Source organism: Hypanus sabinus, chromosome 3 (genome assembly GCF_030144855.1).
Source record: "Hypanus sabinus isolate sHypSab1 chromosome 3, sHypSab1.hap1, whole genome shotgun sequence".
NCBI classification, from domain to species: Eukaryota; Metazoa; Chordata; class Chondrichthyes; order Myliobatiformes; family Dasyatidae; genus Hypanus; species Hypanus sabinus.
Genome location: NC_082708.1, coordinates 169,030,417 through 169,055,087, shown reverse-complemented (window position 1 = coordinate 169,055,087; position 24,671 = coordinate 169,030,417). Strand labels below are relative to the sequence as shown.

Below are 24,671 nucleotides of genomic sequence, written 5' to 3'. Positions count from 1 at the left end.
ATGGAGTCATTTTTTTTTCCGTAAGGCTGTGTTTGGTGCAGGGCCTCAGGTGCCCAACTAGGCCCCGCCTGCACTCGTTTGGCCTCCGTGCAAATTAATCAGGCCGCACGGGGCTGCAGCCCAACCGTTAATTCAATCTAACTTCATTAGCCGGGAGGTTAGGAGTGATGGACGTGCGTCTGTACCAATCCACCAGGGTGATTACAGATTGGAACGGGATTCCCGACCAATCAGCAACAGGAAGGGGTAGGTTCCGAGTTAGAGTCTGCTGGGTAAATCTATCAGGGTAGGTTGAGTCGCAACGATAGAGTGGGACGTTTTTTGGAAATGTGCATGAAAAAGAAAGTTAGTATTTAATTAAGCTAAAATATCGAATGTAGTACTCCTGCACATTTCCCCGCCTAGACAAGCACGTCAAAAAGATGTATATTTTAAAAGATACGCAGTTCTAGAGAGAAAACGGTGTGACCTTGTGCATGAACATGGCATCTAGGACGTTATGTTTTTCGCTTTACATCTTTCGTATCGTTTTTTAGCGTTGTAGAATTCTTCCAGTGCGTTAATTTAGGGTTTCAAGCTGTTGAATATCAGTATTTAAATCTCAATCCTTTATTTATAATCATCACACATTTTAAAGCAAGGTATTTTAGTTGCCACGAGTAATTGGAAGAAGGGTAAAAAGTGTAGATAACACAAATCATCAAGTAGTAATGTAACAATAGCAAGTTTCGATTAAAAATGAAAGTGAAGTTAAAGCTCACCATTGCAAAGTAAATTCCCAATCTCTAATAGAGTAGAAATAAATAAGAATTGTCATTCTTTGCAACACTTTCTGTTTAAAAGGCCTTGAATGAGTCCAGTGATATTGCAGTGATAATTTATTTGCGATGTGTACGATGTGTGCTTTGGGCCTATAATCTGATCTGGCAGTCTTGAGGTGGGGGGGAATGTCAGGATTTTTCCACTTTTAGGTCCATGAACTACCCCACACAAAGCCATGCTGGCTGTTCCAAATTAGGCCATGGTTTTCCAAATGTTCATAGATTTTATCCCTAAAAATCCTCTCCAGTAACTTCTTTACGACTGATATGAGACTGACTGATCTATAGATTCCAGTATTATCCCTATTTCCCTTGACTTAAAAGAACACCATTCGTTACTCACCAGTCCACTGGGTCTTGCCTGTGGCTTGAGAGAGCACAAAGGTATTGGTCAAGGCCCCAGCCTCTCATCTCTTGCCGCTCTCAATAATCTGGACTATGTCACATCAGGCCCTGGGGAACTCTCCACCCTGATGCTCTTTAAGGAACTCAACTCTACCTCCTCCTTTATCTTAAAAAGCTCTAGTAAGTTAGCATACTCTGCGCTGATCTGTTTGTCATTCATGTCTTTCTCCTTGGTAATATTGATGCAGTGTACTGTACTCATCTAGGAGCTCGTCAACAACCAAGCATGTTCCCTCCTTTATTCTTAATTCTTAATTTTATTCTTGAACATTTTATCCTCTTAAATGTCTTGAAATGCCCTAATTCTCTTTAATCCTACTTGCTGAAACCTTTCCTCGCTTTCCTAATTCTTGAGTTCATTTCTGGCTTCCCTGTAATCCTCAAGGGCTCTGTTTGATTTTGGCTTTCTAAACCTTACGTACCTTTTTACGCAGAGGGTGGTGAGTGTGTGGAGTGGGCTGCCAACAGTGGTGGTAGAGGCAGATATGATAGGGTCTTTTAGAGACTCCTGGATAGGTACATGGAGCTTAGAAAAACAGAGGGCTATGGGTAATCCTAGGTAATTTCTAAAATAAGTACATGTTTGGCATCATGGGCTGAAGGGGCTGTATTGTGTTATAGGTTTTCTATGTTTCAATACCTGTCCTGTGTGCTTATCCTCCTGCTCTTGTTTTACATTTATGACTGTATGGCTAAGCACAGCTCCAATGCCATATTTAAGTTTGCTGATGACATCACTGTAATTGGCTGACTCAAAGATGGTGACGAATCAGCAAAGAGGAGGAAGATTGAAAATCTGGTTGAGTGATGCCACAGCAACCTTTTATTCAATGTCAGCCAGACCTAGAAGTTTATTATTGAGGTGGAAGCCAGAGCTCCATGAGCCAATCCTCATCAGGGGATCAGGAGGTCAGCAACTTTAAATTCCTGGGTGTTAGCATTTCAGAGCACCTGTCCTGGGCCCAGCATGTAAGTGCATTTTGAAGAAAGCCTCTAATTTCTTGGAAGTTTGCGAAGATTTGGCATGACATCTAAAATGCTGATGAACTACTATTGATATGTAGTGATTGACTGCATCACAGCCTGGTATGGAAATGCCAATGCCCTTGAATGGAAAATCCAAAAAAAAAGTAGTGGATACAGCATAGTCCATTGTTGTTGCAGGCAGACAGCATCCGTAAGGGACCGTCATCACCCAGGTCATGCTCTCTTCTTGCTGCTACTAACAGGAAAAGTTTCAGGAGTCTCAATACTCTTACAACTGGGTTCAGGAACAGTTATTACCCCTCAACCATCAGGCTCTTGAACCGGAAGGAATAATTACATTCCATTTCACTTGCCCCTGTCACTGAACAATTTCCACAACTTAGGGACTCACTTTCAAGGACACTTCATCTCATGTTCTTCATTACTGCTTATTTATTTATTATTATTTCTTTTTCTTTTTTTTTGTATTTGTACAGTTTGTCTTTTGCACACTTTGTCTGCCCTGTTGGTGTGGTCTTTCATTAATTCTGTTAGAGGTTTTTTTATTTATTGAATGTGCCCGATTCTAGCTCAGTTTTAAAAGATTAAATTATCACTAGAAACTAGGAGCTGGAGTCGGCCACCTGGCCCTTCAAGCTTGGCTTGCTATTCACTATGTTCCAACCTTTTTTTTTGAGAGGTAGGCAAAAATGGGGGTAATATTTCACCTGACTGGGGTGTATAAAATCAGACATTACAATCTCAAATTAAGGAGCTGGCCGTTCAGGAAGCTGAGAAAAAAACGCTTGCTCCAGTGGGGAGTGAATCTTTGCATTGCCTATACAGAAGGGTGTAGCGATTCAGTCATTAAAGGTATTTAAGACTGATGTATTGTGAGATTGTAAATGAATTGAAGTTTATGAGGTCAGTGGCACCAAGGTGCAAAAAAAGTCGGCCATGATTTCATTGAGTGGTGGACCTCATGTGGGAGACTGAATGGCCAATTCAGGTTTCTTATGTTTGGATGTAATATTGGGATAGGTGCTGAAAAGTCTCTCCACAATTCCTCTTTTTGTCTGATGAAATCAAACTGGTGCCACTTTGATCCTGATGCATCAAAATCTGATTTCAGTTTGCATCCTAAGTGATCTTTTAAAAACGTATTTAAAGGTTTGGGACAGTGACTCTGCTATTGAAGCCAACTATTATCGACCCCTGTTTTGAAATCTGAACATTGACCCTCAGTGTAAGTTATCGCCCTATCTCTTGCTTCTCCACTTCACTTTAGGTCTTTTCAGTTAGTTCTGTGCCAGATGAAGCTGAGACAGGCTTGTATGTTCTATGAATGTAACCATAATATATTGGTATTTTTTTGATTTCTGGTAACTGCAGTCTTTGACAGTGTTTAATTGAACACACAAACATCTATCACAACCACTCCTGGATTACGTTTCCTTGATTTTAGTTTTACTCATCCATTTATTACCCAAGTATCTGTGCATGACTTCCTTCATTTCCTCTAAACTGTTATCCCAGGGCTTCCCTTCTCTCCATAAGCATTATTTTGTATTCAATTTCTCATGTACAGGTGGCATTTTAATGACATTGAGTTAGTTTTATTATCGTTGTATGCTGTGAAATTTGTTTTGTGGAAACAATACAGTGCAATGCTTAAGAACTACAACACAATTGCAAGAAAAGCTTTGTGAACCCTTTGCAGTTACCCGGTTTTCTGCATTAGTTACTCATAAAATATTCATCTAATAGACAAACACAATCTACCTGAACTAATAACACACAAACAGTTGTACTTTTCATGTCTTTATTGACCACATTGTTTAATCATTCAGAGTCCAGGCTGGAAAAAGTATGTGAACCCTTGTATTTATGAACTGGTAGACCTTCTTTAGCAACAATAACCTCCACTAAACATTTCTTGTAGCTGCCGATCAGACGCACAACAACAAGGAGAAATTTTAGACTGTTCAGTTCATCAACTGGGATACCTTGCATGAACAGCCCTCTTCAGGTCATGCCATAGTATCTTAATTAGGTTAAGGTCTGAACTCTGACTTGGCTATTCCAAAACATAAATTTTCTTCTTTTTCAACCATTCTGTTGGTGATTTACTCTTCTGCATTCATTGTCTTATTGCATCATCCCACTTCTATTAAGTGTGGGTGACTGACCGCTACTCTGACATTCTCCTGTAAAGTGTTTTGATACGATTTTGAATTCTTGTTCTCTCAATGAGTTCAAGCTGTCCAGACCCTGAACCACCAAAGCAGCCCCAAACCATGATACTCCTTTCCACCTTACACCATTGGGATGAGGTTTTGTGGTTGATGTATAGTGTCTTTTTTCCTCCAATCATAGTGGTGTGTAATTCTGCCAAAAATTTAGTCTCATTTGTCCACAGAACATTGTCCCAGAAGCATTGTAGAACATCTATGTCATCTTTTGCAAACTTGAGAATATTCAGCAATGATTTTGTTCGGAAAGCAGTGGTTTCCTCCGTGGTGTCCTTCCATGAACAATTTTTTTCCAGTATTTTTCTTGTAGTTGACACATGAACAGAGACATTAGCAAGTTCTAGAGATTTCTGCAGGTTTTTTACTGTTACCCTTGGGTTCTTTTACACCTCCTTCAGCATTGCACATTGTGCTCTTGGTGTGATCTTTGCAGAATGAGTAGTAACAGTACTGTGTTTCCTCCATTTGTAGACAGTTTCTCTTACTGTGGACTGATGAACACTTGAGTCTTTAGATATGCATTTTTAGCCTTTTTCCAGCTTCATGCATCTCTGAAATTCTTCTTCTAAAGTGCTCTGCAAGTTGTTTTGATTTAGGCATGGTGCATGCAAACAGATCTTTCTTGAGAAGATCAGGCAGTAGCCAGACTTCGTGTGTCTTCTTTATGGGGCAGGGCACCTTTACATCCCACACCTTCAATCTCACCTCATTGATTGGAACACCTGACTCCAAATAGCTTTTGTCAAAGGCATTAACCCAGAGGATGACTTCCTCCTTTGAACCTAGACTGTGACTATTTTATTGATGTGCTCAGAATTGACAGGAAGTACAATTGTTTATGTGTTACTAGTTTAGGCAGATTGTGTTTGTCTATTGTTGTGGTTTAGATGAAGATCAGACTGCATTTTATGAATAATTAGTGCAGAAAACCAAGCAATTGCAAAAGGTTCACACATTTTTTCTTGCGAAATAAATATTGCAAAAGACACATAACACAGTAGTTTTTAAATATTCGTGAACCATTCAGAAATCTGATGGTGGAAGAAAAGAAGCTGTGGTTCTTAAAATGTTGGGTGTGGGTCTTCAATTTTCTGTACCTCCTCCCTGATTGAAGTGGCCATGTCCGAGATGGGGAAGGTCTTCAATGATAGATGCTGTCATCTTGAGGCACTGTCTCTTGATGTCCTCAATGGTGGGGAGAATTGTGGCTGTAATACAACCCTCTCCAGTGTCTTGTAATCTTGTACTTTGGAGGCCCCATACAGGCTTTGATGCAGCCAGTTGACATATTTTCTATTGTACATCTAGAAATTTGCAAGAGTCTAGAAGGTATTGCATAAGCATCTGCACTGATCCAGAAAATGCCCTACCCTTTCACTACCCATCTGCTCCTAACATCCAGTTTTGTTGGAGAATAAAGTTGTTTGCTTTACTAATGCCACAATCTAAGTGCTCTTGGAACCGTTGCTGGAGGAGCTCAACAGACCAGACAGCCTTTATGGAAAAGAGTAAACAGTTGACATTTCAGGCTGAGACCCTTCATCAGGACTAGGGGAGAAAGGATAAGATGTCAGAGTAAGAAGGTGGTGAGGGGGAGTAGGTGATGAGTGAAACCAGGGGAGGGGTGAAGTAAAGATCTGGGAAGTTGGTGAAAGAGATAAAGGGCTGGAGAAGGGGGACTCTGGTAGGAGAGGGTAGAAGCCCATGGAAGAAAGGGAAGGGGCAGGAGCATCAGAAGGAAGTGATGGACAGGTAAGGAGATAAGGTGAGAGGGAAAATGGAAACGGTATTGGCGGGCAATTACTGGAAGTTCAAGAAATCAATGGGCTACCCAGTCGGAATATAAGATGTTGCTCCTCATAACCTGCATGGCCTTATTGTGGCAGTAGAGGAGGCCATGGACTGACATATGGGAATGGGAAGTAGAATTGAAATAGGTGGCCACAGGGAGATCTCTATTTTTCTGGTGGACAGAATGTAGGTGCTCTCCCAATCTTCATTGCGTCTCTCTGTTATACAGCAAGCTGTGCACAGTAGATGACCCCAACAGACTCACAGTGAAGAATTGACTCATCTGGGGGGAGTGCTGGGGCCCTGAATGGTAGTGAGGGAAAAGGTGTAGTGACAGGTGTAGCACTTGTTCTGCTTGCACGGATAGGAACCAGGATGGAAATCAGTGGGGAGTGATGAATGGACAAGGGAGTTGCATAGGGTGTGATCCTTGTGGAAAGTGGGGGGAGAGAAAGATGTGCTTGGTGGTGGAATCTTGTAGAATATGGTGGAATTTATGGAGAATTATGTGCTGGACATGGAGGCTGATGGAGTGGTAGATGAGGACAAGAGTAACCCTATCTCTGGTGGGTTGACGGGAGGATGGAGTGAGGGCAGCATTGATGGTGGAGGATGGGAAGCCCCTTTCTTTGAAGCAAAAGGGTATCTCATTAGTTCTGGAATGAAAAGCCTCATCCTGAGAACAGTTGTGGCAGAGATGGAGGAACTTGGAGAAGAGGTTGGTGCTTTTACAGGTGACAGGGTGGGAGGAAGTAGAGTCCAGGTAGCAGTGGGAATCAGTGGGTTTACAAAAGATATCAGTAGACTGTCTCCAGAGATAGAGACAGAGAGATTGTGAAAGGGGAGGGAGGTATTGGAAATCGGTGGAAGTTGGAGACTAAGTTAATGAAGTCAATGAACTCTGAATTGATGCAGGAAGCAGCACCAATGCAGTCGTCGATGTAGCATAGGATTGGAATACAGACTGTTCCACGAAGCCTGCAAATGGCAGGCACAGCTGGGACCCACCGGAATGTCCATGGCTACAATTTTGGCTTGAAGGAGGTGGGAGGAGCCGAAGGAGAAATTATTGAGAGTGAGGACCATTTTCACCAGATGGAGGAGAGTGGTGGTGGAGGGGAACAGGTTGTGTCTTTAGAAAGAAGTGGAGGGCTTTAAGGCCCTCCTGATGGGAAATGGACATCCATGGTGAAAATGAGATGATCAGGGCCAGGGAACTTGAAGTCATTGAAAAGATCCAGAGCCTATGAAGTGTCACAAATGTAGGTAGGAAGGGATTGAACTGGGGGAGGTGTTGGTGGGATAAAACAAAGTCAAGGTGTGCAGATACAAGTTTGATGAGACAGGAACAAGCAGAAACAATGGGTCTACCTGGTCAGGCCAGTTTGTGGATCTTGGATAGGAGGTAGAAACGGGTGTGGGGTGAGGGAACTATGTGGTTGGTAGCAGTGGGTGGAAGATCCCTGGAGTTAAGTTCTGTGATGGTCCAGGTGACAATAGCCTGGTGGTCCTTAGCAGGGTTCTGTTAGGGGCTAAGTAGGAGGAGGTGAGTGACAGTTGTCACTGGACCATAGCAAGGTAGAGGTCAGTCCAACTATTCTTGGCATTGGTTTTATTAATTTCTTCATAAATGATTATGGATTGATCCTGATTACAGACTTGCTACTGTATTTGATCTCTAATTGTGAACTTCAGTCATTCATATATCATAATTTCCCTCTAATGTTGCTCATACCTACTTCAGCTTCTGTTGCCATTCACACCTCTAGAAATGGCTATTCCAGTGTTTTTTTGAGAGCTTTCTATCTTGCACAAACTTCATCTTGCTGTGAACTCCTATCCTGTCATAAGGTACTTGATCACATTTGCTTCTATCAATGTTTGATCTTCATTTCAAGCACGTCATCTCCTTAAATTTAAAAGTTCTCTTCCTTGTGTTTTAAATACATTTGTGGCCTGAACTTTGTCCTTGTATCATTGCTCTCTGTTTGTCTGTTGGTATCCTGATGCGTTCCTCTCCACTTTAACCCAGTGATGTCCAAACGTTTAGATACCTAGACATTTTTGTTTTCCAAAGTACAGTATTTCCATTTGTAGTTTTTGCCATATTTCCCTTGGAAAATGCATTTCTAACTGGAATTTTGGGGACTCCTGGTAGCTCCTTTAGAACAAAGATAATTTTTTTAGGATTAAAGCACACTTTTCAGATTAAAATTAATGTGGACTTCCATTGATTGTATTGTTATTATGGATTTATTGAGTATGCCCACAAGAAAATAAATTTCAGAGTTGTATATGGTGACATGTATGTGCTTTGATAATTTACTTTGAACTTTTTGAACTATACCTTATCTACGGTCTGCATAAGTTTCAAAAATCCAATATGAAAAAGCAATTTCAGATCAGTTCATTAAAATTGTGTATATTGTTTGTTACAACAAACTTCGTTCAAAAGTAATTTTGTGAGCTTGTGTGTCATAACCAGCAATATACAAATGAGAAAAATGGTTACTATTGTTTTTAAGTGTGTTCATGTATTTTGTTCAAAAGATTGGCTTGCAAGCATATGAGTAATGGCTGAAAGTTAGAAGAGAGCAACTGAAGAACTATGTTGTTTTTGGATTCCTCGTTTTACAATTTCATAAAAATTTGGACATTAGAAATAATTTTAGGTGTATAACAAACCTTTGTATTTCCTTCAATTTGTAGTATATTAATTTAAATTATAATGTATTGAGGACAGATAAGTTTTAATAAGATATATTTCTCTTTCCTCCATAGAAGTGCCTTTGTGGAAAATCACAACTCCGTCCTTTGCAACAGTATCGTGGTTATCAAACTGGAAGTAATGTTGGGTGTGTATATAACATTAAGTTTATAAAAGTTATTAAAGTATATTTCCTTTGAGTAGACTTTCTCTTCCCCAAAAAAGGTGTGTGCTTGATTTTAGCAAAACACCTCTGGTGTGTGTATTCTTTGTTGCAGCGTACCATTAAAAATGAGCTAAGGTTGGACCCAGTCCTTTATAGTAAAGATGCAACTATCGAGCCTGATCAGTGATAATTGAATTTTCCCCTCTATTTAGCCTCTCCTTTGTCCTCACTTAAAGGGAAAAGCTTTTGCTCATTCCAGGTGTTCTTTTTGTTAGTTTGCATGATTTCTGGTTGTTGCAGTTGGACTGGATTCTGTTGATAAGTTTGAATTTGTCAGAATAAATTCTGGTAATTTAAAAACAAGGTAATAATGTTTCTTTATCACTTGAGTACTTAGCTTTGTTTTACAATGTATAAAATTAACCCAAATAAAGTCAAATTCAGTTTTGTATTGAAAATTACTAAGTTGAGCAATTTTAAGTAATTTGTGAGAGAATTTTATCCTGATCCTCATGTTTAACATACAGTGGTACTTGCATTTAGTAATGGTAAACAAGGCAGAAACTGATTGTCCTTAACAAATGACTATTGTAATGTTTAAAAAGCTTTGAAATTTGTAATCATCGTGTACATTTTTTTGTCTTCAAATATATAGTGCCTCAGTGGGCAAAATTGTTGGAGGGAGTGTCCTATTTATTGGAGGAGGCCTTGGTGGCACTTTATTATATGCAAAGTGGGATCCCAAATTTCGACAGAATGTAGAGAAAGCCGTCCCATATTCTGATAAAATGTTTGAACTAACCCTTGGGCCTCCATCAGTTGTCATGCCTCCAAAGAAACAGGTATGCCTTCATAAACCATTGAAACAATCTATACTGTTAATCTTTTGATAATTTTATTGCACTTAGGTAGAACTGTTTACATGTGACTTTTTTTTATTTTCTGCCAATGTTAAAATTTAAAATACCTCTGTTTTCCATGTGCACCATTACAAATGTAAAATTTTGAAAGCGGGAATGTGTACTGGGTAACAAACCTGAAAAGAATTCAGGCTATGTATTAGTTTTAACTTTTTTTGGGGTTGGGAATAAAATGCTGGAGATTCCTAGTAAATTGAGTCGTGTCTGTGGAAAGAGAAACAGATGTAATGTTTTAAGTCAAAGACCCCTAGTCAAAACTACAGAACAGGTTTTCATTTAATTGTATTGTAGCTTCTTTTCCTGCTTCTCAAATGGCTGCCACTGGCAATTGCTAATGACCTGTTTAGACTGTAAAACCATAAGATATACGAGTGAGACAGTAGTGGCAGTATCTGGACTTTACAAATACATACACCCACAATATTCAAACAACAAGCTTACAATAAAAAAAACACAAAGGGGTATTTCTGAACTATCATGAGTAGCAGTACTAGCAGTAGGAGAGCTTAGTATACTTTTGTCTCCTGAAATGTGGATCTAATCTGAGATTGTTTGAGATGAAAACTGAATGCTAGGAAAACGTGACAGCTTTTGTGGAGAGAAACAGTTGCCATTCTAATCTCTGGTACCTTAATGTCTTGTTATTGTCTTTCCTCAGTTGGTTGCAATTCAACATTGTCTTAGATCTTGGATACGTAAAGTTAGTCATGTTTATTGAGAACTCTTTAAAATGTTTGTGGGCTGAAGTAGGTATCAAATCCGTGACTGAACAGCACTGGTTGACTCCTCTCCAAAAATTTACTCATTTTTATGGTTTCTCACACACAATACAGTAATATGAAGAACTGATTTTAAAAAGTAATAATAAATAATGACTATCATTTGCAGAATTTATTATACTGAAATAAATTTTTAGATTAGATAGTGCAGTATCATTCAAATCTTTATAAACAAATGCTTTGATCGTGATAGAATTTCTAATCAGAGCAGTTAATAGCCATGAGTCAATATATGCTCAAGCATTTTTTTTCTTTGGAGTATTTTGAAATGTGTAGGATGGCAGTGGTTAATTCTACATTTAATTTTCTGTTCTAAGGATATGTCGGGACCATTGAAAATATCAACAACTGCTGAAGTGCTGAAAGATTCCAAACAGCCGAAAACCATGCGTAATAAAGATAAAGAAGCTTTACCCATTGAAGAGACTGTAGGAGAAAGTAATTTTGAATCATATAATTTAAGATTTTTTTGACTGTTTATTGTTAGAAAATATGCTATAAAATCACATAATTAAACCTGAATATAATTTGCATTTCTCAGAAAAGACTGCAAGATGTTATGCCTTATTTTCCAGCTTATGTTAATCTCTCAGAAGACAGTTATGTATCTTTAATTTTCCCTCTTGTTACTCATAATACATACTATCATTTGTTTCTAAGCAAGCACATCACACTCAGTGCCAATGGCCAGTTGTCAAGATATCAAAATATTTAGCTTCTGCTTTATTTTTTTTCTGCCCTTGAGCTGAAGAGAGTATTTTATCTGTTTTCCTGCAGTGTAGGTTGAATCCAGACAGCTTAATTTTATAATTATTATGTAGACCCCAATCATTTTTTTTTTGTTGTGTGGTCTCCAAAAAATTAAACTGAAGGTGCTTGGAGGTGAGGCAGGTGCAAAATAAATAATTGAGACTTAAGAAACAAAGTAGTTAAATGCAATAACATAACTAAAGAAAAAGGAAACATATTTTAAATTGCTTTTCAATCAGAAAATAGAGTTGTAGAGTGTGGAGAAGTATGTGGAAAGGGCATCTCCCCGGAAAGAGGCAAGTGAACTGAGCTCCAGATGAAAAAATACATTCTGATAACACTCGATTTTCTATGAGCAATTTGATTTGTGCACAGAAGGTCCTGAAATATGGTGTTAAATAGTTTAGTACTTGGAAATTAGTATAATATCTTAAATCACTCAGTGTTGACCTAAACAACAGCATTTCTCTTGGAAGATTTAATTGAAAGATGTATAATTTTCTTATTCATCACAAACCCAAACTGTTTTCAGATTCTTCTAAAGATGCAGCTGCAATTATTTCTGCTGTTGGTGATGCCCCATCAGTACCTGCACCTGTGGTCCAAGTTGAACTGGGTTCAGAAAGTATGAGTGAGCATGAAATGGAACACAAAAATGGTAGGTAAAGTGGATAGTTCTTTAGGAAAAATAATAATTATCCCTTGGTTCCTTAAGGTTGTCATAGCCAAGGGAGGTAGGCTCCCATTACCTATTAAATGCTCCCAATAGCGTGTGTCTCAAGTAGCTTTGACAACCAAGTCTGACTCCTAGCTACGTGTGGCTTTGCTACTAAGCCCGGTGGAACCACTTCAACAGACAGGACAAGGGGCAAATGTGGGTTACTGGCACCTTAAAAGCCATCATTTTGGGCAGATGGGGCTTGTCAGCTGTGGTTGACAGCTCATCTAGAAGATGGAGTACTTTGATCTCAAACCTCTCCTGCTGCCTTGCGGCTATACACACTCATGCGGAACGCCTTGGGAGTAAATCCAGAAGGAACGTCTGGAGCTGAAATCCCTAAGGCAGTTCTACATTGAGTAGGACTGGTAACTCTTGCAATGCCACTGGTTCCAGACTATATCAAACTCTACTGTTCCTTTGGATTAGTCAGCAGTGTGGGGGGGGGGGGGGGGGGTGGAGTCTGCGGCATGGGCATCAGCTTGCTCTCTGTAGTGGCTTGGCTTGCGTATCCACATAGACAAATAGGTTACAATATGTATGGTTGACCCCAACCAATGGAGGGCCTCAGGAATAGATATAAACTGGTATACCATCATGAGATCATATTTTGACCGGAGAGCATTATTTTATATTGCAAGTTTAATCAAGCTTGCCCTGCCATTCAATGTGTTCTCACCTATTTTTGTGAGAGGCAGTCTTATTGAATGTGATTAGTATAAAATATAGGGAAAACCCTTGAACTGAATAATACAAAAGGATTCACTGGGCATCAGTGTCAGCAAGACCATGGAACTGATTATTCAAGATTCAAAAACTTTATTGTCATTCTAACCGTACATCAGCTCTGCAGGGCAGAATGAGACAGTGTTTCCCAGGAGCAGTGCAATCATAACATAACAAACACAACACTAAATAATAAAAATAACAATAAACAGTAAAACACAACAGCCACATATCAGTTAAAATCAAGTTATAAGTGTCCAGTGCAAGTTAAAAGTGTCCAAAGCAGAGTCAGGTAGAGCAGCTATTTAGCAGTTTGACTGCCTGTGGGAAGAAGCTGTTTAGTAGCCTTGTGGTTTTAGTTTTGATGCTCCTGTAACGGTTACCTGATGGCAGAAGAATAAACAGTTCATGGAGAGGGTGTGAGAGGTCTTTAATGATGTACTGTGTCTTCTGGAGCCATCGACTCTGAAAGAGGTCTTGGACAGAAGGTTGGGAGACCCCAATAACCTTCTCTGCTCCCCTAACCACCCTCTGCAAGGCTTTTTTGTTGGCAGCACTGCAGCTGGAGTACCAGGTTGTGATGCAAAAGGAGGAAGAAACCAGAGGACCCATGAGCCAGTCCTCATTGGGGGATCAGAGGAAGGAGACGGTCAGCAACCTTAAATTCCTCGGTGTTATCATTTCAGAGGACCTGATCCGCACCCAGCACGAAAGTGCATTTATGAAGAAAGCATGGCAGCTCCTCTACCCTTTATACATTTGTGAAGATTCAGCATGGCATCTAAAACTTTGACAGACTTGTATAGTTATGTGGAGGAAAGTATATTGACTGGTTGCATCATTGATTGGTATGGACACCAATGCCCTTGAATGGAAAATCCTACAGAAAATAGTGAATATGGCCCAGTTTATCATGGGTAAAGCTCTCCCCACCATTGAGCACATCTATACAGAGTGTTGTCCCAGGAAAGCAGCATTCATCATCAGAGACCCCCACTATCTATGTCATGCTTTTTTTTCACTGCTGCCATCAGGACTCATACCATCAGGTTATGGAACAGTTATTACTCCTCAGTCATCAGGCTCTTAACCCAGAGGGGATAATTTCACTTAACTTCACTTGACCCATCACTGAACAGTTCCCACTGCCTATGGACTCATTTTCAGACTGTTCATCTCATGTTCTTGATATTTATTGCTTATCTATTTTTAATTTTTTTTTCCTTTTTGTATTTGCACAGTTTATTGTCTTTTGCACACTTATTGTCCAACCTGTTGGTATGGTCTTTCATTGATTCTATAATGGCTATTATCCTATGGATATATTGAGTATGCCCACAAGGAAAATTATCTTAGTGTTGTGTATACGTACTTTGATAATTAATTTACCTTGAACTTTGAATTGTTTCTGGAGCGTCAAAGGATTTGTGAATATTTTAAAGTAGTTTGGTTCAGCTAATTCATTTTTGTTTGCATTGTGGGCTTTTAGTCATTAAAGTAAATGTCCTTGACTTTCCTTTCTGGAAAGGTAAAAGCTGTGGTTGTGAAAATGAAGGCTTGAAGGGACAACACGTACAAGAACGTTCATCTGAAGAGGTGGCAAAACATCTAAAGCAGAAAGACCATGAGGTGCATGCCAAAGTTGTAGGTAAATAAATCACTTTAAAATTTCAGCTAATGCCCTTGTATGTCCATCCTTATGCGTTGGTGGTCTGCCAGCATTGCTTCTTAATGATTTATTTTAACCTTCACCCATCTGTGACAGCTTGTACAGCACTGGGGTTCTATAATCTCTTGCAGATTGTTAATTACTTCAAATAAATGAAGAAAAGCTTGTTTCATATTGAATATTTCAGTGTGCTTCAGAGCCATTGAAGTGATTTTACAGTTACAATGCAAGAAACATATGGCAATTTGGGTACTGCATGTACCACAATGATCAATGTGACCTGATAATCCATCTTAAATGGTTGTATTAGTTGATATTAGTTGTCAGTATTTGTTTGTGTGTAGGTTTTCATTGATTGTGTTGTATTTCTCTGTTCTTCTGTGGATGAAAACCAATCTTAAGCTTGTATATGGTGATATATACAGTTACAAGAAAAAGTTTGTGAACCCTTTGCAATTATCTGCTTTTCTGTATTAATTACTTATAAAATCCGATCTTCATCTAAGTGCCAATGATACATAAACACAATCTGCCCACGGAGTAAACCAATGTTCTCCCAAAAAAAAACACTGTTGCACAACTCAAGATTGCAAAAGACCAGTTGAACTGAAAAGACCAACTGAAACTGAACTTTTTGGGAGAAATACACACCACTACGTTTGGAGGAAAAGGAGCACTGAACACCAATGCCAAAAGCTCCTCCCAATTGTGAAGAATGGTGGAAGGAGCATCATGGTTTGGGGCTGCTTTGCTGCCTCAGAGTCTAGACAGCTTGCACTCGTTGAGGGAACAACAAATTCAAAATGGAGTCAAGACAATTTACAGAAGAATGTTCGTCACCTGAAGCTTAATAGAAGTTGGGTGATGCATCAAGACAATGATCTGAGACAGAAGAGTAAATCAACAACAGAATCTTTTAAAAAAGAAAATTCATGTTTTGGAATGGTCAAGTCAGAATCCCGACCTTAACCCAATTGAGATGCTGTGGCATGACCTGAAGAGGCTTGTTCATTCGAGGTATCCCAGAAATATTGATAAACTGAAACAGTTTTGTATGGAGGAATGGTCTAAAATTCCTCCTTGTCACTGTGGAAGTCTGTTCAGCAGCTACAGGAAGTGTTTGGTGGAGGTTATTGCTGCTAAAGGAGGTTCTACCTTTTATTAAATACAAGGGTTCACGTAGTATTTCCAGCTAGGACTGTGAAAGATTAAACAATGTGTTCAATAAACACATGAAAAGTACAGTTGTTTTTGTGTTACTAGTTTAGGCAGAATGTGTTTGTTTATTAGATGATCAGACCACATTTTGAGTAATTAATGCAAAAAAACAGGTAATTGCAAAGGGTTCACAACCTTTTTCTTGCAACTGTATGTACTTTGTTACTGAATTTACTTTGAACTTTGATATTTGACAGAACACTAAGAAACTGCTTTGTTATACTTTGAAATTATACCATGTAATTCTGTCTTTTTTGTTTAAACTTCCAGCCTTGAGGGCAGAGTTTGGTGTAATGCCAGCGCTTTTAAAATTATTACTATAGATTGCAAATTTGTTGTTCATCTCTTATTATGCAAGGGGATTGGGAAAATTAGGGTGGTGTCGGATTGCAAGAGAGGGAGTTTGTTGAATGCTTACGGGCAGCTTGAGCTTTCTAGGGGAAAGGCTACCTTAGATTAGGTGTTGCTTAATAACCCAGATCTTACTCGGAAGATTAATGTAAAGGAGGCAGTGATCATAATATGATTGAATTCATACTGCAATTTGAGAGGGAGAAGCATAAGTCATGTGTATCAGTATTGTAATGGAACGAAAGGAATTACAGAGGTATGAGAGAAGAGCTTGCCTAGGTGGATTGGAGGAGGATACTAGTGGGGTTGACGGTAGAGTAGAGATAGCTGACATTTCTCGGAATAGGTCACAAGATGCAGGTCAGATAAGTCGCAAAGGAGTTGTTTTCAAATGGCAGGAGTAGGCAACCATGGCTGACAAGGGATTTTAGGGACTGCATAAAAGCCAAGGAAAGGGCATATAAGGTAGCAAAAATGAGTGTGAAGTTGGATAATTGGGAAGCTTTTAACATCCAACAAAAGGCAACTTAAAAAAAACTATAAGAAGGGAAAAGGTGAAATATGAGGGCAACTAGCCAATGGTATAAAGCAGGATACTAAAAAGTTTTTCAGTTATATAAAGGGTAAAAGGGAGGTGAGAGTTGATATTGGTCCGCTGGAAAATGATGCTGTTGAGGTAGTAATGGGGGGCTAAGAGATGGCAGATGAACTTAATGGTACTTTGTATCAATTTTCACTGTGGAAGACACTAACACTGTACTAGAGGTCCGTGAGTGTCAGGGAGTAGGAGTGAGTGCCATTGCTATTACAGAGGAAAAAGTGCTAGGCAAACTGAAAGCTCTTAAGCTGGATAAGTCACCTGGACCAGATGGACTACATCCCAGAGTCCCAAGAAGGGTTGCTGAAGAGACATGATCTTTCAAGAATCACTTGATTCTGTCATGGTCCCAGAGGACTGGAAGATTGCAAATGTCACTCCACTCTTTAAGCAGGGAGGAAGGCAAAAGAAAGGAAATTATAGGCTAGTTAGCCTACCCTCAGTGGCTGGGAAAGTGTTTTAGTCTATTATTCAGGATGAAGTTTTGGGCTACTTGGAGACTAATGATAAAATAAATCAAAGTCAGCTTGATTTTTGTAAAGGGAAATCTTGCCTGACAAATCTGTTAAGAGTACTTCAAGTAAGTAACAAACAGGGAGGGCGAAGAAGAGGTAGTGGATATCATTTATTTGAATTTTCAGAAGGCATTTGATAAGCTGCCTCCCATGAGGATGCTTAACGAGATGAAATCCTATGGAGTTACTGGAAGGATACTGGCATAGCTGCAGGAATGGCTGACAGGCAGGAGGTAGTGAGTTGGAAAAAGGGGTCCTTTTCTGGTTGGCTGCCAGTGACTAGTGGTATTCCTCAGGGGTCAGTATTGGGACCGCTACTTTCCAAGTTGTTTGTCAGTGTTTTGGGCAATGGAGTAATGGCTTTGTGGCAAAGTTTGCAGATGAAAAGAAGATAGGTGGAGGGGGGTAGTGTTGAGGAAGCAATGTGATTGTAACAGGACTTAGACAAATTGGAAGAATAGGCAAAAATGTAGCAAATGGAATACAGTTTTGGGAAATGTATGATAATGCATTTTGGTAAAGAAACAATAGTGCAGACTATTATCTACAACCCCATTTCCAGAAAAGTTGGGATTTTTTCCAAAATGCAATAAAAACAAAAATCTGTGATATGTTAATTTACGTGAACCTTTATTTAACTAACAAAAGTACAAAGAAAAGATTTTCAATAGTTTTACTGACCAACTTAATTGTATTTTGTAAATATACACATTTAGAATTTGATGGCTGCAACACACTCAACAAAAGTTGGGACAGAGTTAAAATAAGATTAAAAAGTGCACAGAATATTCAAGTAACACCGGTTTGGAAGACTCTACACTAAGCAGGCTAATTGGTAACAGGTGATGTATCATGACTGGGTATAAAAGTAGCGTCGATTAAAGGCTCAGTCTTTGCAAGCAAGGATGGGTCGTGGCTCACCCCTTTGTGCCAAAATTCATGAGAAAATTGTTAGTCAGTTCAAAAGGAACATTTCCCAACACAAGAGTGCAGAGAATTTAGGTCTTTCAACATCTACAGTACATAATATTGTGAAAAGATTCAGAGAATTCAGAAGACATCTCAGTGCGTAAAGGGCAAGGTCGGAAACCACTGTTGAATGCGCATAATCTTCGAGCCCTCAGGTGGCACTGCCTAAGAAACAGTCATGCTACTGTGACAATTATAGCCACCTGGGCTTGGGAATACTTCGGAAAACCATTGTCACTTAACACAGTCCGTCGCTGCATCCAGAAATGCAACTTGAAACTGTATTATGCAAGGAGGAAGCCATACATCAACTCTATGCAGAAACGCCGGCGAATTCTCTGGGCCTGAGCTCATCTCAGATGGACTGAAAGACTGTGGAACCGTGTGCTGTGGTCAGATGAGTCCACATTTCAGCTAGTTTTCGGAAAAAACGGGCGTCAAGTTCTCCGTGCCAAAGATGAAAACGACCATCCTGATTGTTATCAATGGAAGGTGCAAAAGCCAGCATCTGTGATGGTATGGGGGTGCATCAGTGCCCACGGCATGGGTGAGTTGCATGTATGTGAAGGTACCATTGACTCTGAGGCGTATATTAGGATTTTAGAGAGACATATGTTGCCATCAAGGCGACGTCTCTTCCCGGGACGTCCATGCTTATTTCAGAAGGACAATGCCAGACCACATTCTGCACGGGCTACAACAGCGTGCCTTTGTGGACAGAGTGCGTGTGCTTGACTGGCCTGCTGCCAGTGCAGATTTATCTCCTATTGAAAATGTATGGCGCATCAGGAAGAGGAGAATCAGACAACGGAGACCACGGACTGTTGAGCAGCTGAAGTCTTGTATCAAGCAAGAATGGACAAAATTTCCAATTGCAAATCTACTACAATTAGTATCCTCAGTTCCAAAACAATTAAAAAGTGTTATTAAAAGGTATTAACACAATGGTAACCATGCCTCTGTTCCAACTTTTGTTGAGTGTGTTGCAGCCATCAAATTCTAAATTTGTGTATATTTACAAAATACAATTAAGTTGGTCAGTAAAACTATTGAAAATTTTTTCTTTGTACTTTTGTCAGTTAAATAAAGGTTCACGTGAATTAACATATCACAGATTTTTGTTTTTATTGCATTTTGGAAAATATCCCAACTTTTCTGGAAATGGGATTTGTAAATGGGGAGAAGGTTCAAACATCAGAGGTGCAGAGAGGGACTTGGGTGTCCTCATGGAAAACTCCCAGAAGGTTTATTCACAGGTTGAGACTGTGGTAAAGAAGGCAAATGCATTTATTTCCAGGGAAATAGGATATAAAAGCAAGGAGATAATGCTGAAGCTTTAGAATACATGAGTCAGACCGCACTTGGAGTATTGTTAACAGTTTTGGTCCGGTATCTCAGAAAGGATGTTTTGTCATTGGGAAGAGTTCAGAGGAGGTCCATGAGGCTGATTCCGGGAATGGAGGTGTTAAAATATGAGGAGCATTCGGCAGCTTTGGGCCTGTGCTCACTGGAATTTAGAAAAATGCGGGGGGTTCTCATTGAAACCTACTGAATGTTGAAAGGACTAGATAGGGTGGATGTGGAGAGGATATGGGGGTATCCAGAACAAGAGGGCACAGCCCTTAAAAATTGAAGGGTGGCCTAAAAGTAAATGTGGAATGCTTTGCCATAGACCAGTGGTTCCCAACCTTTTCTATGCCCCACACCCCTAGGAAATGTTTGATTAATGTTCGCATCCCGTACAAAAGTAATATCACATTTGAAGATGAAGTCTAATTTCTAATTTTTGAACCACATACAATACTGTGGGTGAACAAATTGAACTTAAAAAAATAAGCTTTTAACTCAGTGCATAAAATGCAAATATAAATTGTAAACAGTAAAATCAATCCCAATTATGAACATAAAATTCAGTGACTTCTTTGCTCCTGCTGCTCATTCATGATTTTGTCAAAACGTGGAACTTTCTTGCTGACTGTGATCAGCAGGTCTGCCTGTGGATTCAGGCGATTCCTAGATTTTGTCTTGATTGACAAAAGAGAACTGAATCCAGATTCACACAAGTATGTTGTTGCAAATGGAATGAGGACACGGAGTGCTTTTCCACCAAGGCTTGGGAACATATCCAGTGCTGCACACCAAAACTCCTCCAAAGTCTTGCTTTCAAATTGCATTTCAAGAGCTCGATTGGTCCATAAATCAATAAGATCTTCCTTCAGCTCTTCATCATCTGTCATTTTCTCCAAATTGTAGGAATATGGATTCATGATCCATTCTTCTGAAATCTTCAGGTCTCTAGCAGCAAAATATCCATCAAACGATTCTGACAGCATTTCCAAAAGAGCCACAATTTCTTCACACACAGTAGGAGTTATGGATCCAGCATGATCAACCAAAACTTCTAGTGAAGGAAAATTTGAGAGACTGCCTCTTTCAATCCTTCAACACCAAAGACGTAACTTTTCTTTGAAGGCATTCAACTTTTCACAAGCCTTTAATATGTTTATCCCTCTTCCTTGAAGAGAAACACTTAGGTCATTCATATGAGTGAAAATGTCAGCTAAGTAAGCCAACATTTGGGCGAATTCTTGTGATTCTATTGCCCCAACCAGATCACATTCACACTCCTCCAGAAAAACTTTGATTTCTTCCCGCAGTTCAAAGAAGCGGGTTAAAGCTTGTCGTGGTGACAACCAACAGACTTCTGTGTGGAAAAGCAAAAATGAATGCTCACTTCCCAGATCCTCACAAAATGATTTGAAGATGCAATGGTTCAAAGCACGCCCCCTGATCCAGTTGATGGTCTTCACACAGTTATCAAGGACTTTCTTCAAATTTGGAGGCAATGTTTTTGATGCCAAAGCATGCTGATGAAGAAAACAATGGGTAACTTGCAAGTCTGGAATCTCCTTTTTCATCAACGCAGAAATGCTAGATTTATTTCCAAGCATTGCAGGTGCCCTGTCAGTGCTTTGATATCTAAATGACTTTGATATCTAAATCTAAATGACTTTGATAAACCAATGACTTTGATATCTAAATCATGTTTGGTAAAGAAGTCTTTCACCAGCTGCATCACATCCTTTGCAGTTGTGTTTGTTTTCAGATCTTTACAAAACAGGAGATCTTCCTTCACAGCACCATCATTGACATACCTCACTAATGTGATGAGTTGACTACAACTGGAGACATCAGTTGACTCATCCAACTGAATAGAGATTCTAAGAGGACTAGCTCTGACATCTGAGAGGACTTGGTCCAGAATATCTTCACTCAAATCACTGATTCAGTTGTGAATGACATTATTAGATAGAGACACCTGTACAAATTTTTTTCTTGCTTTTTTGCCCAGGATAATTGTTGCCATTTCCAGTGCACATGGCTTGATGAGATCTTCCGTAATCGTATGGGGCTTCTTGGATTTGGCCACTTTATATGCCACTTGGTATGAAGCAAGAAGTAGTGGTTTTTCAATAGAAATGAAACCTAATTTTGGAAGAGTTCCTTGTGAATCAAAACAAGCTCTTTTGATTTTCAATGACCCAACATCATGTCCTTCAACATCAGCTCTGCAATGCTTGTTCTTGAAGTGCTCTTGAAGCTTGGATGGCTTCAGATTTGAGATGGAAAACACAACGCTACAAGGAATGCACTGGGGTTTTTGCAAGCCATCATTTCCTGTTGTGCAAGTTAAACCAAAGCACATAGTCATCATTCTATTTCCTTCTTTTTGACATGATGAAGGGTTAAGGGTAAAGAGAAAAATATGAGCTAATATGATAAAAACTATCTGACTAAGTCAGGGATGACCGCTTTACTCAACCAGACATGCCTGTAGCAAAGTATTGCAAGAAATATGCTTTTGAATATTATATTACGATATTTTCTGCGGTTACGCCAAGATAAATCGTCAGGTGGAAATGCTATGGGGACACGATGCGACTTATTAGACTACTCTTTACTGAATTTACACACCTATTTCCAATGATTACCGGAGATAGGAACTCCCATCACACGATTCAAAGTCCTCGGTGCTAAACGTGATACCTCAACTAACACAATTCAAAATTATCAATGATTCAAGAAAAAAACCTTTTAAGAGAAAAAAACCTTTGAAATTCAAAAACTTCTTTAATGCATTGAGACAAATACAAATGAATGACTTCAGCTGCTTTTTATCAAAATGCGGCTTTTTAAAATTTTATAATTGAATTATTTACCTACTGTTTGCAGGTTTGGTTTTAACATGAAGACGTAACTCGATGGTTGATTGGGGATGTGTAAAGATGATTTTTAACTCTGAGATGTAACCTTCTAGCTAACATTGATGAGACTCCTCAACTCTGAGGTGTAACTCCCAGGTAACACTGATGAGAATCCTCAACACTGACTCGGGCAGCGGGAGACTGGAGTGAGTTTACGCCTCTCTCCACTCGGGCAGTGGGAGACCGGAGTGTGCTTGGGACAAACATTACTACCACTTCTCAAGGCGCACTGGCAGCTGGCTGAGTGATGAGTCGTGACTCATCACTCAAGGACGCAAGCCACTCTTCGTCGCACCCCCTGAAATTTTATCTCGCACCCCCGATTGAGAACCCCTGCCGAAGACTCTGGTGGAGACCAAGTCTGGGTATATTTAAGGCAGAAGTTGTTAGTTTCCTGATAGGTCAGGGCATCAAAGGATATAGCAGGAAGGCATGTGTATGGGGTTGAGTAGGATCCAGGATCAGCCATTATGAAATGGCGGAGCAGACTCAATGGGCTGAATGGCCTAATTCTTCTCCCATGTCTTATGGTCATATTCCAGCTTTGCAAGAATGACAAATTATCAAATTTATGGTTGTCTATAATTCATTTGGTACTAGAATAAAGTTTGAAATATAGAAGTGTTCTTCATTTATGATATAGAGTGTTCAAAACTTTATCTGCAATCTTGGGAAGCTGAAGTTGGTGTTTCCCTCCTGGATGTATTTTGGCAGAGGGAATCTGAGTGTCAGTGAGGACATGACACTCATGATTCAGATCTATGAGTGTCAGTGAGGATATATTATGATTCAGTGTGATTTAGCATAGTTACAATATTGCAAATAGTCTTCAAAGGTTTAGTTGACAAATTGCCATCTAATGTTTGTTGTGCCTATACAGCTTCACTAAATATCCGATATTGCTGACTTTCTAGGGACAATGTTTTTTTTTGAAGAATACGAGATGTAAAACTGTTGTAAATGTTCACCAAAATATACATTATTTTTATGTAGCAATTACTTCAACTTTGGAGGATGCTCTTGGCAAAAGTGCTCAACTAACACTCCAGGCAGTTGAAGCTCAGGATTCAGCAGTTAAAGCCATTACCTCTCATGCTAAGAGACTGAAAGAAGCCATGGATGATTCTGAGGTAAAACTTAATGTAGGAAGAAACCCAAATTAATTAATTGTTAGCAAATTCTTTTAATAACTCCTTTCCCTCATGACACTCTTTGAACCACACATTCCATTTTAATCCATGCCAGTTTGCAAGTACCTCCAGTAATAACTCTTAAGTCGTGACCCCCGCGTAAGTGTGTTTTAATTTATTTTAGTTGTTATAGTCATTTGCTAGAACTTTATTCCTAGTTCAGCTTATGTTCTTGGTTACTGTGTGTGCCATGGTACCAGGGTCCCCTTACAAATTCATCTCCAGTCCTATGGATATGTTCTTTTTACCTTGGTACAGCACAGGAAATTGGATATGGATGCAGAGAACCCCCTCCCCCATTATTTTTGACATTTTCTGTATCTTCTGGTTCAAACAGATAATAAGTATATTGCCCTCTGCATCCAGAAGAAATCTGCTTTATTTTTAAACTGTACCCAAATGTAAAAAGCAGATCATGCTCAGGGTATACAGTTGTAGAACACTGAGTTCTGACATTTCCTGATGATAAAAATTATTTTAAAACAATAATTAAAATGGAATGTATACACTTTTGTCCAAAATCTCTAGGATAACCTTTCTAAATCTGCGTTCTTGATGAATTTCTTCTGCATTTGTACATCCAAGGACCAGCAATGAACAATTTATATTCATTATTGTCAGCAACAGACTAGTATCTGCTGCTATGTTACATCCCAGGTGTTCGGGATTAAAATCATTTGTCAATTGGTTCCATTTTCTTTCCAATTTTAAATATAAAGATATTTTGTTCAATATCTTTCATATCCTGGGTGTTCCTTTGCACCTTTTACCCATTGTGTTAAATGTTGAAAGGAGTGTTGCTGCAAGTAAATTTATACAGCATAGTTCCATAAGATGGATTCAGTTCATCTGTTTAGTCAAGAAACCAAGGGTAATGTTCTATTCCAGATTTACT

The 24,671-nt window shown here is 39.3% G+C and overlaps 1 protein-coding gene across 3 annotated transcripts in view; it reads left to right on the top strand.

Annotated features, from left to right (window-relative positions):
• immt (inner membrane protein, mitochondrial (mitofilin)) overlaps positions 1–24,671 on the top strand; it is a 52,405-nt gene that overhangs the window by 255 nt on the left and 27,479 nt on the right. For 2 of the 3 annotated variants that reach the window (XM_059965631.1, XM_059965630.1), the window contains exons 2-7: positions 9,017–9,090; positions 9,764–9,950; positions 11,125–11,245; positions 12,090–12,215; positions 14,530–14,649; positions 23,580–23,716. In XM_059965631.1, coding sequence (XP_059821614.1) covers positions 9,017–9,090; positions 9,764–9,950; positions 11,125–11,245; positions 12,090–12,215; positions 14,530–14,649; positions 23,580–23,716 — 765 coding nt within the window. The remainder of the gene's footprint in view (positions 1–9,016; positions 9,091–9,763; positions 9,951–11,124; positions 11,246–12,089; positions 12,216–14,529; positions 14,650–23,579; positions 23,717–24,671) is intronic. The other variant, XM_059965632.1, reaches the window with a different exon arrangement.